At 42.9% G+C, this 16,382-nt stretch overlaps 1 protein-coding gene across 6 annotated transcripts in view; it reads right to left on the reverse strand.

Moving 5' to 3' along the window:
- Positions 1-1,942: 1,942 nt before the first annotated feature.
- The window catches only part of mib1 (mindbomb E3 ubiquitin protein ligase 1), a 50,585-nt gene continuing 36,145 nt past the window's right edge, over positions 1,943-16,382 (reverse strand). The window contains exons 13-22 of one of the 6 annotated variants that reach the window (XM_034137758.1): positions 12,718-12,850; positions 11,626-11,712; positions 10,971-11,129; positions 9,160-9,341; positions 7,502-7,691; positions 7,330-7,408; positions 7,149-7,235; positions 5,535-5,606; positions 4,883-4,983; positions 1,943-4,168 (exon numbers count right to left, since the gene is read on the reverse strand). In XM_034137758.1, the coding sequence (XP_033993649.1) occupies positions 4,028-4,168; positions 4,883-4,983; positions 5,535-5,606; positions 7,149-7,235; positions 7,330-7,408; positions 7,502-7,691; positions 9,160-9,341; positions 10,971-11,129; positions 11,626-11,712; positions 12,718-12,850 (1,231 nt within the window). In that variant the 3' untranslated portion in view covers positions 1,943-4,027. Of the gene's footprint in view, positions 4,169-4,882; positions 4,984-5,534; positions 5,607-7,046; positions 7,236-7,329; positions 7,692-9,159; positions 9,342-10,970; positions 11,130-11,625; positions 11,713-12,717; positions 12,851-16,382 lie in introns of all 6 variants that reach the window. The other 5 variants (XM_034137755.1, XM_034137757.1, XM_034137756.1 and 2 more) reach the window with 5 other exon arrangements.

Consider the following 16,382-nt stretch of genomic DNA (forward strand, 5'->3'; position numbering starts at 1 on the left):
ATGCATCGGAAAAAAAGACCTTTGTGTCTTTGCTTCAGGAAAAAGCAGAAGCACAGCTTGAAGGGGATCGTCTCCTTGAACAGCTGATGGAGGAGGTTGGGAAAACAAAGACTTCCTACGAGACTCAGCTCGAGGAGCAGCAACAGGCAAATAAAAAGCTTGTGGACAATCTGAACGAGGCTGTGCAGAAGATGGAGCGTAATTGCATCCACTTGGAGGAGGACAGGTTGACCGTCCTGCGGGACAAAGAAAGGCTGAAATATAATCAGCAGATGGAGAAGGAGGAGTGGCAGAAAACAGAGAGCTACTTAAAGTCTCAGATTGAGTGCCAAACCCTCCAAAAGAAGGAGAAGAAGTGGTTCAAGTGGCAAGGGAATAGACCAACCCTCCCTCAGGACTCAACAAACGTGTCGCACAACCTGCAAAAGAAAGAGCAGAAGTGGAAGAGCTGTAAGTCGACCCTCCTTCAGGCCTCATTGAGGCTTGAAAGGAATCTGCAGGAGAGGGAGCAAGTGTGGCAAGAGGAGAGATCCACCCTGCTTCAAACCATAGACTGGCTGAAAAACCATCAGCAGGCGAAAGAGCAAGAGTGGCAGAAAGCAGAATCCTCCTGGGACCTGACGGACCTTCAGAGTCTGAACTCCAAGAAGAAGAAGGAGAAGACCTGGTTCAAGGGCTTCTTCTAAAACCCTGCTCCGAGTGTTTGCGCTGGGTCTGTAAGGCCACAGCAACACCTTAAGCTTTAATAAAACTGCTAAAAGCATGTTAGGTTTATCTGTCGGTTGTTGTTAAACATACATTTTGAATTGCATTTCAGCATGTGTACATTAAGTGCTTTGTTTTAAATTATAAATCAGGGTAAAAGCATTGAACTGAACTAAAGTAGACCCAACTTTTCAAGATTTTAAGTTGGTCCAAATGTAAGGATTTTTTTCAAGAAACACTAATTTAAAACACTTAGCTTCTTCCAGGCCAAGAAAGGTCCTTCAAAAATAAATACAAACTGATGTTTTTTTTAATAAAAATTAAGTTAAGTGTTAAGTAGTGAGTACGTCTATGTTATATGTACATAGATTTAGTTATTATATTAAACAAAAACATGGACATTTTAAAAAGTAAATCACACATAATTCACAAATTGGTCAACATTAGCAATCTTAAATCAAACAAACCAAAAACACTATGATATCACTGAATGATGTAGTAATAATATTTGTCGTTTGAAATGAAAAACCGCTGTAGGAGAAAACATGTTAAAGCGACTGCTGTCCACATTTGTTTTTGGTCACAAAGCAGCCAGCAGCGGCTGCCATTCATGTCACTGTCTATCACTGTAACAGGTAAACCCATTGTTCTAAAGACAGGTACTTGACTTTAAAATGACACCATAGACATGACACCAGACCAAAGCCATCGTCTTTGCCTCGTGCCAAGTCGCAGAGATCCGAGAAGAAATAAAAAGGTGTCAGAGTCTCCCCTGCAGTCATTGACGGGGCGAGAGGGTGACAGCATGATGGATGTCTTGTTATGAGCGTCTGCAAACTGCTGCTGTGTGTGAGCCGGTCCAAAGATGTCCAGGTTATGAATGGACTAGTCAATGAGGGAGAACATAAATGGCCTTTGGTCATAATTTCTTAAAATGAGAGGGGAGATGTCACCGCTCACTGGAGAAGATGCATCGCTCAATTTGGGTGTCTCATCTTTCCTGGGGTTTTCTTTTACTCCTCTTTGATTAGCATAGCTGACCTATCACACACTGGTGCTGAGTCATTATTAGGTGTTAGCATTTTCAATTACCTCACACCTCCCATCTCTGCCACCCCGTCTCCTCTGTGAGGCAGACGCTGCACAGCAGGAGAAAAGCAACAAAATGCTAATTTACTGCTTATAAAAAGGCTAACTACATCTGAGCTCCACTTGAAAAGAAAACAAAAAAACAAGCAAATGAACAAAGCGGGAGAAGCTATAAAAACAAACAGCCCTTCTAATGTCCCGTGGTTCATGTAGAACTTTATTTCAGCTATATGGTTGTTTTTAAAAGCACTTATTAGCAATACAGACTGAACGGTTTCCATGATACATGTCGTACTGCATATGTCAAACATTCATGCCAAAGGAAATACTACTGATACATAATCAACAGGACAGTTACAGGTATTGAAAATAAAGTACAAAATAGGCTTTTTCATAACAACCATAACAAGACAACACTACCATAAAGCGTATTAGTGCTTCTAGCTTAAAGTGTTATCATGACAAATGAAAGGAATCAAAACCGTTCTCAAAAAAGTAGCTTTCAGTCGTAAAAGAGGGGGGAAAAAAATGCTTGTATGGGCTTGCAAATTCCCACATAGCAGAGCAAGCTAGCTATCTTGCTGAGTCTCCACATGGGCAACTGCCTTTTAAAAGAGGTAAGGCAAGTTCTGTTTTAAAAAAAATCATTAGCTTTCCTCCCAAATAAAACATTGGTGAAAAGATACTTGACACTTTTGACAACAAAATGTCTTTTTTTCTGTTTCACAAAGAACACGTTAGGCTTACAGAGACCTATTTTAGCGAAATATGCTTCTACCGATGATTGCTAGAAAGCTATTGCCAACAAAAAGCAAACGGAAAAACATCACAAACGTGTCTCAACATTAATATCAAAGCAGAATGTTATTGAGATTTTGAGGCTACATATTAGGAAGGCAGTGAAACCTATGAATCCTATCTTTTTGGGCAGCAATACAAAATAATTTAATCTACATTTTTATCTTAGTGTTCTAATAGATTGTACTCTCTAGCTTAATAAATGTCAATTTTGAAATAAAGGAAATACACTTAAATTAAAAAAACAATACAAGATAAAGAGCACCTTATCCCCATACAAGTTATTTAAGATTTTTGGAAGCAAATGGCACAGTCGTCAATGGTAAATTAGCAATGCTCGTTGAATTGTACATTTTTTGTCAGAAAATACCGCCAACTCTTAACAGTTTTATTTAACATCAAGGTGTGACAAGATACTCTAGAGAAGTGTTTGCATCGGGTTGAGCTGTGTGTACAACAAACAGGTACAACAGGGGCTGATCACTGGACAGAAGCTCAATGTGTGTGTGTGTTTACTGCCACTGCCATCTCTGTGGTGTGCTACCTTGCAGTTACTACACCTCCACCTGTGTTTTAACACTGAGTAAAAGAGGACCTCCAGAGTCAGTGCAGCAAAGAGCTTTTACCCTGACTCAGCTTTTCTTGTGCAAAACTGTCACGACTGGTCTTTAACTGCAAGGACAGTCGGCCTACAGCGTGTCACAACAGCCAAACTGAACACAGACATGAAGCGAAAACACTCACTGAACCTTAAAGTTGAGCAAACAGTAATGTGTAAAAACAACTTGCCATACTGTCGTGAAAAATTAAGTACTTAAAATCCACATCTGGAGCTTCCGATACCAATACACGTGCATAAAGATTTACAAATACAATGAAACTTGATTGCAGCTGGCAATGACTGCGACAGATGCGCGAGAACTTTACATCCAAGGTAACAGGCCGACCTCTGCATCAACTCTTCTACACTTATGAATTTGCTCAGAGCTGTTCCAGAAACAGTTCATATCCAAGACTAAGAGGCCAAAGAAGCCACCGTAGACTTAAGGAGAGAAAAATAACTTTCACATATCAAGTAAAAACAGAGAAAATGACACAGAAAATTGAACGAGAAGGGGAAAAGTAGGTATAGAAAAAAACTAGAGCAAGCGTCTTTCTTGTTGCAGTGCGGACTCACGACAGAACAGCAAAACTGATGAAAGTCATTTCATAATTTTTTTCCTTGTAACAGAAATTCCATCTGAAGACAATCAAACCATTAAGAGAGCATTTGCTGTGTCCAATAAGACATTTGAGGATGCCCTTAGCTGGCTGACCCGGTGCGGTGTGGATGGTGGAGCAGCGGCAGCAGCTGGTGTGATTGTGGCTTTACGGGCATGGACGCTGTGAGCTTTAAGAGAAGAGAAAAAAGTCTGTGGGGGGTGGGATAGGGGGTCTAGTAAAGAAGGATGCGTCGCTCGATGGCCTTGCGGCAGATGGGGCACTCGCTCATCCGGTCCCCACACAGCTGGCAGGTGCCGTGGCCGCACATGAAGATCATGTTCTTCAGCCGGTCCAGACACACCGGACACATCGTCTGCAATCACAGAGCATGTGGTTTGTGATAAAGTCATTTTAGCTTTTAGAAAAACCCACACAGGGAATGACCACCTGAGACAAGCCCTACACAACAAACTTTACCATGCAGACATTGGTTTCATTACTTATAATATTCTACTCCCTCTTGATGGTTCACGAGGCACAGCTGGGGTGCATCCCAATATTTTCAAATGCAGCATGCCAAAAATACCAGGGCGCTCTACTGCATCCGATGCATTTTTTGCAGAATGCTTTACTGGCTATAAAATATACAAAATTCTCAGCTCAGAGGAAACTAGTCACATCGACTGAGCCGCAGAGAGGCTCAGTCGATTCCAAAATACGGAATCATATGAACGAGAGGGTCAAGGTGCGATGCTATTATGAAGAAGTATATCCCAATTGTATGCATAAAAGCAGCTGCAGTAAGTACTAAAAGTTAAAAGTATGTGATTTTGAACTCAGCCCCGTTAAATCTTACTCTCTTTATGGTAAAAAATAATATTTAGATTTAACCGATCAAGTTTCTTAAATATGAAGATTTGTAAGTTTAATACAAACTGAAGACAAACTGGGACATTTTAAATGGCATTTTCTTTACCATCTTCTCCTTTTATGATCAAAGAATCAATTAAATATTTCAGATTTAACAATGCAAATGATAGTCAGTTGTGTTTCATTAACTAGCCGCCCTGTGATCTACAGCTCCTACCTGCTCCTTGATGTCTTGCAGCTGCTGTTGTAGCTTCTGAACGTCTGCGTTGATGTTGGTGTTGTCCTTGTCTCTCTGCAAGGCGGGGATGTTTCCGCTGGCTGTTTGGATGCAACAGCACAGCAACATGTTGAGGGAAACAGAATTCAGTTACCAGCCAAGAGACTAAACAAATAAGAAGGTTTCGCTTCAGGCCACATCAAATGTTATCTCTGCATAATGATAAACTATATAGTCAATAAAACTGAAATGCAGCCACACTGACAATGTCAATGTTACATCCGTCAATCGACTTTTGAAGGCATTTCACCCAGTTATAAAGGACTTTAATTCAGAAATGCATACTTTATAATTATCTGAAATATAAACTGGCTCAGGATAACGTAGTATTGTAGGAGCCACAATGACATGAGAGTGTAACTGCCTGAATACATTATAAGAGCACTCAACCAAAATTAGCTGGGCTGAGGAACTGTAAGCACCAATGTGATAAACAAACAACAGACTGTGTGTGTGTGTATGTGTATGTGTATGTGTGTGTGTGTGTGTGTGTGTGTGTGTGTGTGTGTGTGTGTGTGTGTGTGTGTGTGTGTGTGTGTGTGTGTGTGTGTGTGTGCTCTTTAAAGGGAGGGAATCATAGAGGTATACTTACACCAACTTAGAGCCAGATTGTTGGGCTGGACAATATCCTGCGATCCCCCTGCCATATTGTTAGTGCTCCCTGCTGGGAATAACCAGTCACATAGTTATAGCGGGGCTGTCCTCACCAGCTCAACGGCTGGCCTAGGGACTGAAACTACTCACTACAGCCTCAAAGGGAGGTCCAAAGAAAGAATTTAAAGAGAAAGCTAGCAGTTGGAAACAGTAATCAGGGAAAGAATGGGAAATAGAGTCTCTTTTGATGTAGAATCAATATTAAAAAGCATAGCGGCAAGTGATTCTTTCTCTTGTTGCCATCAGCCAATGCTAAAGCATGAGTCTAATGCCTGCGCTACATCATGTCAGAGAAGTAGGGAGTCAAAATAATCAAAGTGGCGGATGATTTTTCGTGCACTAGATTTGCTTTTGTAGCAGACGGTCAGAGTTACTGGGATGAAGGCAGAGGAGATAAACAATCAATGCTGCCCCTTGCATGAGTGTATGCGTGTTGGGGTCTGCATTCACTTTTGCAAGACTGCAAATAAAGATTTGCATGCCAACAAGCTGACATGTGTAATAATGAATACACGGGTAAACATGAAGTTAGTGAACTTACAACAGTTTCCCTTTTAACTCAACATAAAAATGTGGAAAACACGGACTAACCACTGGTGAGATGCACCACTAAAAGAAGGTTATGGGCAATAAAACACTGTGTTCGACTTGGAGACAAGAAGATGGAGTGTGATTCAACTACAAAATAAATACATTTACACACTTCATTACATTTTCAGTGGACAGTTTTTGGCTTGTGTGCAACTGAATAACATATAGGTTAGGCGTTTAAAAAAAAAAGTATCATTCCAAAACTGAAATGATCTGCAAGGGAGGTATTATAATTCAGTATTCTTGGACATTCAAGTGGTTATTAATATTCATATATATCATTATGAGTACAAGAAGTAAGCATATGCTTATAAATAAGTTATTCCACTTAATGCAGAGTGATTAGTCAAACTTTTAGAGGCTACAGGAATAGAATAATGTTATCAGCTTGTCTGTATTTTATGAGATTATTGTGTTATTTAGTGCAGGTCTGCAAAACTAGATTTAGTGTTTCCTTTTAGAAAGATTAGAATCAGATTTTTGGAGGATCTATTAAGCTAATTTCAGACAAGGCAGGCAAGCACTTTGAAGCCACTGTCATTTCAGCCAGTATCCGACTAGAAGCTAGAGCAGATGAAATGATCACAATGGAGACAATGATTAAAAGCATGCCAGATCTAGTAGTGGTAAACAGTTTGCAAAATAATATGAACTAAATTAAAACACATGACTTAATTTACACATTTCTAACATGTCTAGTACAGTCAAAACAAAACAATGTATCAATGAGCAAGCTAGCGACAAAGCAAAAGATAAACACGGCTAAAGCAGATACTTTGAAAGGAAAAGTGGAAAAATAGAAAAGAAAGAAGGAAAAATAAACGGGAATTAAAAGGGAACGTGTGGAAGATTCACTCACTAATGTCATCATCATCATCATCATCATCATCATCATCATTTTCATCATCATCATCATCATCATCATCATCATCATCATGATCAGCGGCATCATCCTCCATACCTTTCCCACCACAGCACATAACGAAAGGGGTGCGGCGTTCTACAACAGCCCGGCACTGTACGCACTTCTTCATGAGGCTGGCACAGTCTGGTGAAAACAAAAAGAAAGACAGTTAAAAGTCCATTCTTTACGAGGATAGTTTTTAGTTCAGACGCTGCTAAAAGGATAGAGGTGAACTTACTCTCACAAGCGCACATGTGACCGCAGGGCTGGAACAAAACGGCTGCTTTTTTGTCAGAGCAGACTACGCACTCTTCAATCTGTGGAGGGACAAATTCACCAAAAAAGCGGTAAAAGTTGTCTGCTCTAGTTGGTGAATCATTTCCCTGGACTGGTACTAGTCTTTCTGATACCTTAGTTCTTGACTGGACCTGATCCTTGCAGATAAGACACTTTTTAACCCGAGGTGAGCAAAGGGAGCAGGTGGCGATGTGTCCACAGGGCCCGAAGATAGTGTCTCTCTTAAGGTCTGAACACACCATACACTCGTCCAGCGTCTCGTTGTTGCTGTTCTGAGACGGGCTGCGGGTGCCCACCTGGCCACTGGAACATCGAGAAAGAAAACAGTGTGTGAGAGCAAATAATAATATAGGTTAGGGCTGCTCAATTAATTGTATTTTAATCGCAATTACGATTTTGGCTTGCAACGATTATGAAAAAGACATAATCGAAATAAAAAAAAATGTTTTATTGTTTTTTATTTTATTTGGTTTTTCAGTTGAATTATACTTAAAGGTGGGGTAGGTAAGTTTGAGAAACCGGCTCGAGATACACTTTTTGTTATATTCCATGGAACGCTCTTAACATCCCTGATAGCAATGAATATCTTAAGTGCTTTGACAAGAAATCCATAAAAAAATATCATCTGTGGAAGCCGTAGTACTGTAAAAAGTACGACCAATCATTTTAGCCGGCCCGGCTCAAGTAACTGGATGGCCTACCTGCCTGTCAGCCTTCCATCTGTGCACAAACTTATCTCGTGCCCTCATTGGTCATGTGCGCGTTCGTGTGTGTTGGAGGAGGGGCTCTGTAAGGAAGTGGCAGATTTTTTCCGGCTGTGTATTTTCAAATTCTAGCGCACTCGAGCTGGTTTCTCCGAAATTACCTACCCCACCTTTAAGGTTCAGGGTAATCAACTGTTAAAAACATAGTGTTCACATTTTTTTTTTTTTTCAATAAATGGATGTTTTCAAAGTAAATGGATAATCGTTTTTAATAATCGTGATATCAATTATTGAACCAAATAATCGAGATTATGATTTTTGCCATAATCGAGCAGCCCTAATATAGGTGCAGACAGATAGACACTGAGAAGAGAACATAGGGGAGACACTGAGAAGAGAACATAGGGGAGACACTGAGAAGAGAACATAGGGGAGACACTGAGAAGAGAACATAGGGGGAACATGGCAGAGCATAGGAAACATGGCCCTACTGTACATGTAACATGTTTTGCTAAGAAAGAAAATCAATAGAGTTGATTTTTCTGAGACGGCCCTTCTTCCTATTTCTCAGTCAGGTGTTATAGGTACTGTTGGTGCATGAATATAATTCAAAACACCAAATACATTTGTATAAAATCATCTATTTTTAGGTTTTCAGATTGATTAAAGTCATGTTAGTTTGATGAAGAGTAATGTGTTTTTTGGCCTATTTGGAAAAATAAATAACTTGATTGAGGTCTCTAAATCTAACTCCTCATGTAAAAGCCTTATTCAATAATGAACACCCTCTTTAGACATGCTGGTAGGTGGGTTACTTATTAAGCTAAAGACAAGGCATCATCTTACATTTTTTGCATTTTGTTGAGAGCAACATACAACAATAGAAAACGTTTTTTCCCTCCAGTTTCCAGTCTTTACACTGAGCTAAGCCCGCTGTCTCCTGGCTCCAGCTTCATATTTAACAGACAGACATTAGAGTGCTATCGATCTTCCCGTATAACTCCCGGCGAGAAAGCAAATAGGTGTATTTCCTAAAATGTCAAAGTATTCCTTTAAGGGATGTTTACCTGCTCTTCTCTTTGTGACATTTGGCCAGAGCTTTGCAGAGGCTGGGGTCTGGACACAGGTCCAGAGGGGACTGGCCCTTCTTGTTACGAATGGTCAGGTCCGCTCCGTTGGCTGCCAGGAAGCAGGCGATGGATGCTGCGCTCTTCTTCTCCGCCCCCTGGGTGCCGAGGCCCATGATTAACTGCAGAAAGACAGACAGACACACACAAACAGATACATCAGAGGAACTTCGGGCACTTGTGACATGACATATTGTTTCTTAAGTTGAATCCAAGTGGGTACACAGTTTTGTCTTTACCTCCCACTGTAGCCTTTAAAACTATTACAGAGCAAGAGGAGATATGATATTAATATTATTCAGATGGAATCATGGTGAAATTCAGATGGACCATGCCGAAGTACTATCAGATCATCACTAATTAGCCAATCAAAGACATGCCTTAAGATGGCTGTCAGGCAGAGTTACCCCCTCACCCTCACCCAAAATCCCATTAACTGTCCCGCCTCTCCCTCCCACTTCCAGCTGCTCGTCTCAACTTCAAACCCATCTCTCTCTCCAGCAATTTGGGGCCTCCATGTTTGATTGTCTTCAACCGGTGGCTTTTACATCCCTGCTGATGGAGCCATCGGGCCGGCTAATTCAATTCTCATCCTGAAGGAGAAGGGGAGAGCTATGGGAGGGTGACCCAACCGCACATATCTCAATTAGGCCCGCTGTCGGTCTGTTCCGCTCCTCCGCGGGGAACCAGGGAGAGCAGGAAGGCGGACAGGAGAGAGGAGGCGGAGGAGACGAGGAAGAAGTGGGAGGCAGACAGAAGGTGACAGGTAAGGGAAGTGTGTAGCGAGACCCTGCAGCCTGAAACTCATCCCTGTAGGGATTAGTGGTGTGGTGTTAACATGAAGACGGTTCAGGTCTGACACGGCCCTGTTGGCCCTACAGGGAGACAAACTCATTCAGGCCGGCCGAGAGGCTGCAGCGAGCTGGTTGGCTGCTTCACGCTGCTGCTGTCTGAATGATGAACTAAAGAACAGCGAGGTCCTGTTTAAGAGTGATGTGTTATACGTTTTCAAACATCAGGCAGTGGTACACTTACTGATCCTCATACAGGTCCTGCAAGATGCTGCCAAGACTACCCTAAGTCCAAACACCTAAAATCATGAAAACTAAACTGCATCACATGATAATACTCTCATCACTGACGTAGGAAGTGTTAATCACAAAGTCATTCTCATGTTTCTCAGTGTGGTTTGTGTGTTCTGTCTATGTTTCCACAGGTTGTCTTTGGTATGTTCTTTACAGCCCAAAGTTGGATTATTCTGGAATATGGAAAGGAGAAATAAACTGTCCCTAGGTGTGAATATGTTTGCATGTGGCTCAGCTTTGAAAAACCCTTGTGACTTGTCCAGGGTGTTTCATAGTGTACTGCCTAATGTATTCTGGTCAGACCCTCAATAAGAAAAAACAGGAATAGTAATAGAATGAGTTTGTAAGCTTTATACTCAGCATTTAAGGACAGTAAATCAATGGCAGGCAGACTAAAGTTCTTCCAACATGCTGCATTAGTGTGCATGCCTTGCTTAGGCAAATGCATTTGGGAATGTTAACTGAATCACGTAAACCTATTGGATAACGAGGCGCTTCAATCCATGACCTCCAGTGTTTTCAGTTTGTTCCTTCCTCTCAACACACAAGGCTGTTCCATTTCATGTTAGTGCTGTGATGCCGTATGACACCTAAAAGGAACCTTGACTTGAGTAAATGACTGTGATCATGGAGGAACAGTGAGGGTAATAATAAACGTATACGCACTGTGTTCTTGGAAGGTTCCCAGGGCTCCACTTTGCTGACATCCTGCATATCTTGGAGTTGTCGCAGTTGGGACAGTGTGTGGTGACGCAGTGCCTCGTGAAGTGGTGTGTCCCCGTCCTTGTCCTGCACATCAAGCTTGGCCTCTGCACGCACCAGCAGCTGTGAAGAAAAAACACATACATAAATAAATACAAACTCGCAGTCAAACAGGAACTGTAGCAATAACTGTAAAACAACTTTAATTTTATGCTACAATGCAAATACCACAGTAATGATTTATTAGGCTGCCGATAGCCGAGAACTACCTGAGTGTTTCGCGGCCCCAATTATGGAGTGCATTTTTTCTTGAGTCCACAAGATGGCAACGTGGCAATCTCAATCCAATACTACGCCAAATGACTCTAACCAAGACACTGCCTCGGAGAGCGTTTTCCTCACACAGCATCAATCTGAAGCAGGAGCTCATTCCACTGCAGGACATCCACCAGTGTAAATTAAATATGAACTGCACTGATGTTGTTCTACTCCCCTTTGTGTGTAGTCCACACTGAGAGATTGATAGAGGGATTACTGGAGGCAGAATCTTCAGTTTGAAGTCAAAGTGAGAGGAGAACAAATGAAAGGAGGATAGGGGGGAAAAAAAGGCCCCACTAACCCGGACTATCTGGGTGTGTTGACGCTCCACTGCCAGGTGTAACGCCGTCTGCTGGTTGACGTTCTGGATGTCTAAGCTGGCACTTCCCTTGGAGGTGTGAAGAGGAGAGAAGGAAAACAGACATATGTGCATACGTTAACGACCCACAAAATGAATCACACAAATGTATGTGCTCATAAATACACAGGCAAGTGATCAATGCAGACAAACAAGAGAAGATATTTCAGCTCAAAAGTGATTGTAACATACTCTGACAATATGTAGCATGACAGAGTCTTCCTCTCTTTAACCCTGCCTACCAACAAAGTCTCACCTTCCGCCTAGGAATACAAAACGTGTTCTACAATAACGCTGCACTTGATTGTCATTTCCAATTGCGAACACCTCAGCTGAGGAGATGTGGAGGGAAGATAGCCATTGTGATCAGGCAGTGTGGGAAATCCCCAAGTAATAAGACTGACTGGCTGGCTGGCTGGCAGGGAATCTGCAGTGCACCTTGTAGTGCGGTGCAATTTCTGAATAGAAAGCTGAGCCATCGCTGCATTCTAGACCATTGCAGGGACCTGGGAAGAAAGGCCGCCCCTGCCGAAGGGAAGCTTGAACGGCGAGCGTTCATGCGTTGGAATGTTGCAGCAACATTGCTGCCTTGCACCATATCCTAATTAACCCAGTTCTCGCTTGGACAGGTGACTTTGCCGTACACTCATGTCTCTTCAGAGAGTTAAACCTGCAATCTCAGAAGGGAAAAAGACCATGAACCTATGATTGCAGGAGGAGGAGGATATGATGGCCCAACAGCACTAAAGAATACCCCTAGAGGCTCTGTGAACCGTATGGATTCAATAAAAAGAAATGGCACTTATAGCAGTTTAAATTGGTCTACAGCTTGCTGGCTGCAGGGAGTGCAGTGGAAGCTGCTCTTAATGTTCTGTAGTCAGGGAAAGCCAGGAGTGCGGGCTGAGCTAATGCAGGATATGCTTTGGGCTGATAAACGTAAAGAAAAATAGTCTCTTATAGGGTAAATAACTGCATCTGTTGTCGGTGTTTAGCGTGCATTAAAACGCTTTAATACATCTGTGTTTGTGCCGTTACCTGGTGCACCAACAGCTCAGCCACCTCCACATGGTTGTTGAGGGCAGCCAGGTGCAGTGCAGTGTAACCGTCGTCCTTCTTCTCGTCTACGATCCAAGGCCTTGGCAGTTTAGATAGCAGCACACGCATGGCACTGTAGAGGAGACACAGAGACAGGGAATAAAGTGAGTGTTTGAATTGGCTGAGCTGAGAAGCATGACAGAATAAGCTGCAGAAAGGTACAGAAAGGGTGGTCAATTTGGTAGTTTGTGATGTAAACTGTCCAAATTAATCTGTGACTGAATGTCTCATGCAATGTATGATAGCTGGGGGCCAAACACAAACTGCTGTACGCAAAACACATCGCAGTGTCGGTACTGCTGATACGCAGCATATTCCAACACACTTTCTTTTACAGCAGAGCATATCCCATTTTCACACATGGGGACAAGAATACTAAATCAACTTAGGGAGGAGCTGCTTTCCCAAGCAGAGTGTTATTTACATCAAGCTTTGAGCGGTACAAGAGCAACGTGTTCTTTTAGAGAAGCCGTCCCCCTACCATCTCCTCAGTTAAGAACAGAAGTCTCTTTTACCTCGCTGCCTATCATAGGGAGGCAGAATGGTAATAATTACACGAGATTTAGCTGCATTCACTCGGGTATCCTCCCGGGGGAGAACCAGGCAGGGTGGGAAGGGTGAAAGAAAACAAATCCATTGTTTTAACAGTGCTGTTTAACAGAAGTAGCCCGGTGTGGAGAAAAGAGCCAGTCAGTTCTGTGCCACTGAAGGTCATTTAGAGGATGTGTGCCACAGAGAGAAGTGGCTGCTAAGACTACTGTACAGGATGAAGGCTGAGAAGGAGTCACAGTGGGGAGAGAGGGCGGCTGTCACCTCTCACAGCGTCATTGACGAATACACCTATGTTTTACTATTAAAACATCTTAATGTATCCCACAAAACAATGAATAAGCAGGGAGAAATACAGACAAACTCCATGAGATTGGTTTTATGTAATACTGTTGCAATTAGATATAAATAGATGTGAGGTAACACCCTTTTTCCTACTAGCTTTGGTTCAGCGTTTGAACTAAACCATTATTTTACCCCCATCTCTTCCTACTCTTTTTGCTTTAGCCCCTGGGCACACATCCAGGCATATGGCACATGAGAATACTGAAATGAGATGCATCTGTAATTTAGTGTATGACCGGTGCATCAGTCGGGGATGAGAAGCAAAGCCTGCAACACGCAACTCTTCAATTTGTGCAGATGCTATGGAATATAAAACAAGCCCGTTAAAAAGCCTTATCCCTGAACCCTCTTCTGAAGTTAGGTACACAATGTACCTTCAATAAGCATTTAAGCAGCATCGCTGGAGGGAACACTTCTGACCTTGATTAACCCTGAATAATCATGCAGGGCATATCTTTGAACTGCGACAAAAGGAGGAGGCAGCCGATTCTACTCTAACTTTGATATGGCTGAACAGCCCCCACGCGAGCACTGGAGTGTTCACCTACACAAGAGTGAGGTAAGTATGGTCTGAGACAGTACAGGGAGGTAATGGGCTCCAGCACAGAGCACGAAGGCCACAGCCAGCAGAATCAATGACAACTGTGAACTATTAAGACGGAGAACAGAAAGAGATGCAAACCAACATGCTGGCAGGCATTCAGAATGAAGGTAATCAGGATGGCTGGTTCCCTGCGGGTTTTTGCTAAACCTACAGCTTGTCTCCCTCCTCCTGGGGTAATGAAAGAGAGCATCATCAGCACACTCTCTTGAGGAAGCAGAAAAAAGGGCCAGAGAGGCAGGGGGGGTGGGGGGGACAGGCAGTCAGCACCTCTGCACGGACAGAGATCCAGCATGGTGTACTGCTGCAGTGATGAACAGCGCAGCACACTGATCCCAGGCTCCCTCGCTCTCTCGCTCTACCTCTCAGCGCACAGAGGCTTACGCACACACACCTGCATTGCTTGCAGCCATCTTCAACCACTTAATGCAGAGGAGCACTGCTTAAATGTGATAGCAACCGCACCCTTTCTGCCTAATCTCACATTCATAATGTGTCGCCTTTGTTACGGGAAAAAACTATTTGCGTTCGTACTGTACATTTTACATCTCAGGGGGGGACTTTTGAGTAATTTCATCAGTGGCTCTCCCACCGGGTAGGAGTTGAGACTTAAACAAGCAAATTATTCAACAAAAGACCTTGCCACATCAGACTCCTGCCTGAAGCTATGACATTAAACTTATCCCCAGTGGTTAAACACAGCACTCTCTCAGCTTTTTGATAGACAATACAAGAATGCAGTTTTCTTTCTTTACTACAACAGTATCCATTAGAATCAAGGGCAATTGTCCCACATAAAGCCTTTGTTCTTTTTGTTCCTATTTCTTGCTCCAATTGGTGCAATGTATAAGAGTTGTCCAATCCGGATTGGCTGGAAATATCTCCTATATGTTGAACAACTGGCCAATAAATGCATGCCTGCAACACACCAGGCGCTCAGTGGCGCCTTCTGGTGTCAGAAGCAGGCACTTGAGTGCTGGGCAGGTGTTTGCTGTAGTAAGGAGCCCCTTCAATAAAAGTCTTGATTGACAGGCTCCCTGCCACGCTGGGCAAAATGGGCGGACATTAATATTAATGCCCAATACTGGTACTGCTGCATTGCAGTTAAGCTATTTGCTGTTAAGGCAGAACAAAAGAGTGAATTAAGGAACCAAGAAATAAATCCTTGTTGGTTTTTTTGTAATCTCTTCGGTAAGTGATGTTAACAGTGACCGAGGGGGGAATGAGAGAAACTGCATGTTGGCTCTTAATGTAGCTTGTAGAGTGGGAGATAGAAATAGTCCGCTGCAGACCTTTCACTCAGCAGAAGACACTGACCTGGGAGTGAACATTTAGACACTGCAACGAGAAGTGAAGAGGGGATCTCCTTATTACAACTCAACTATAAAACCAATGCAATGGTCTGTATGAATGCAGGAGGACGTGCCGCTATAGAAAATGGAATGGTAGAGGAGAGAGGTAGAAGGGGAGACGTGATGGAACTGGGTCACCCTGTGAGAGATCTCAAGAGTCCCTCAGGAGTGCTACACCGGGGCCTGTTGTCTTGGGCTGCAATTTGTCATTGAACAGGACGCTCCCTGGCGCCCTCAGCTCTGTGTGTGTTGACGTTTGTCATTGTGTGGAAGACAGAGGAAGTGTGTGATGGTGAAGTCGTGTGTGTGTGTGGGTGTAGGGGTCGACAGGTCCCTTCTGCTGCCCTCGCCTGGCTGACAGCCATCTGTGTGGTGGTCCGCAGCCGTTATTACAACAGGAAGTGAGAGTCGCGGGATAATAAGTTGGGTAGGAAAGGGCAAAACGGGAACAGTCAACATCCAGCCTGAGATTAATGGCTGTGCACAAACATATGGTTACTCTGATGTAGGAGACGTGTTTGGCATACCGTCATCCTTTAACGAAGGCTTCAAGCTCAAGCAAAGGGATTCTGCATTGGAAATGAGTCGCCAAACAGGCTCCACCTTCAATTGGGAAAATAAAGTGCTTTATAAAGCTGATCATGAAAATGGTCAGTCTTGCATCTTTGAGAAGGCTCATGTGGTCAAACATACACATCAGACCAGTTAAATATTCCATACCCGAATACATTAGGTACAAGTTTTGACCTTGGAAATCA

Source organism: Trematomus bernacchii, unplaced genomic scaffold, assembly GCF_902827165.1.
Source record: "Trematomus bernacchii unplaced genomic scaffold, fTreBer1.1, whole genome shotgun sequence".
Taxonomy (NCBI): Eukaryota; Metazoa; Chordata; class Actinopteri; order Perciformes; family Nototheniidae; genus Trematomus; species Trematomus bernacchii.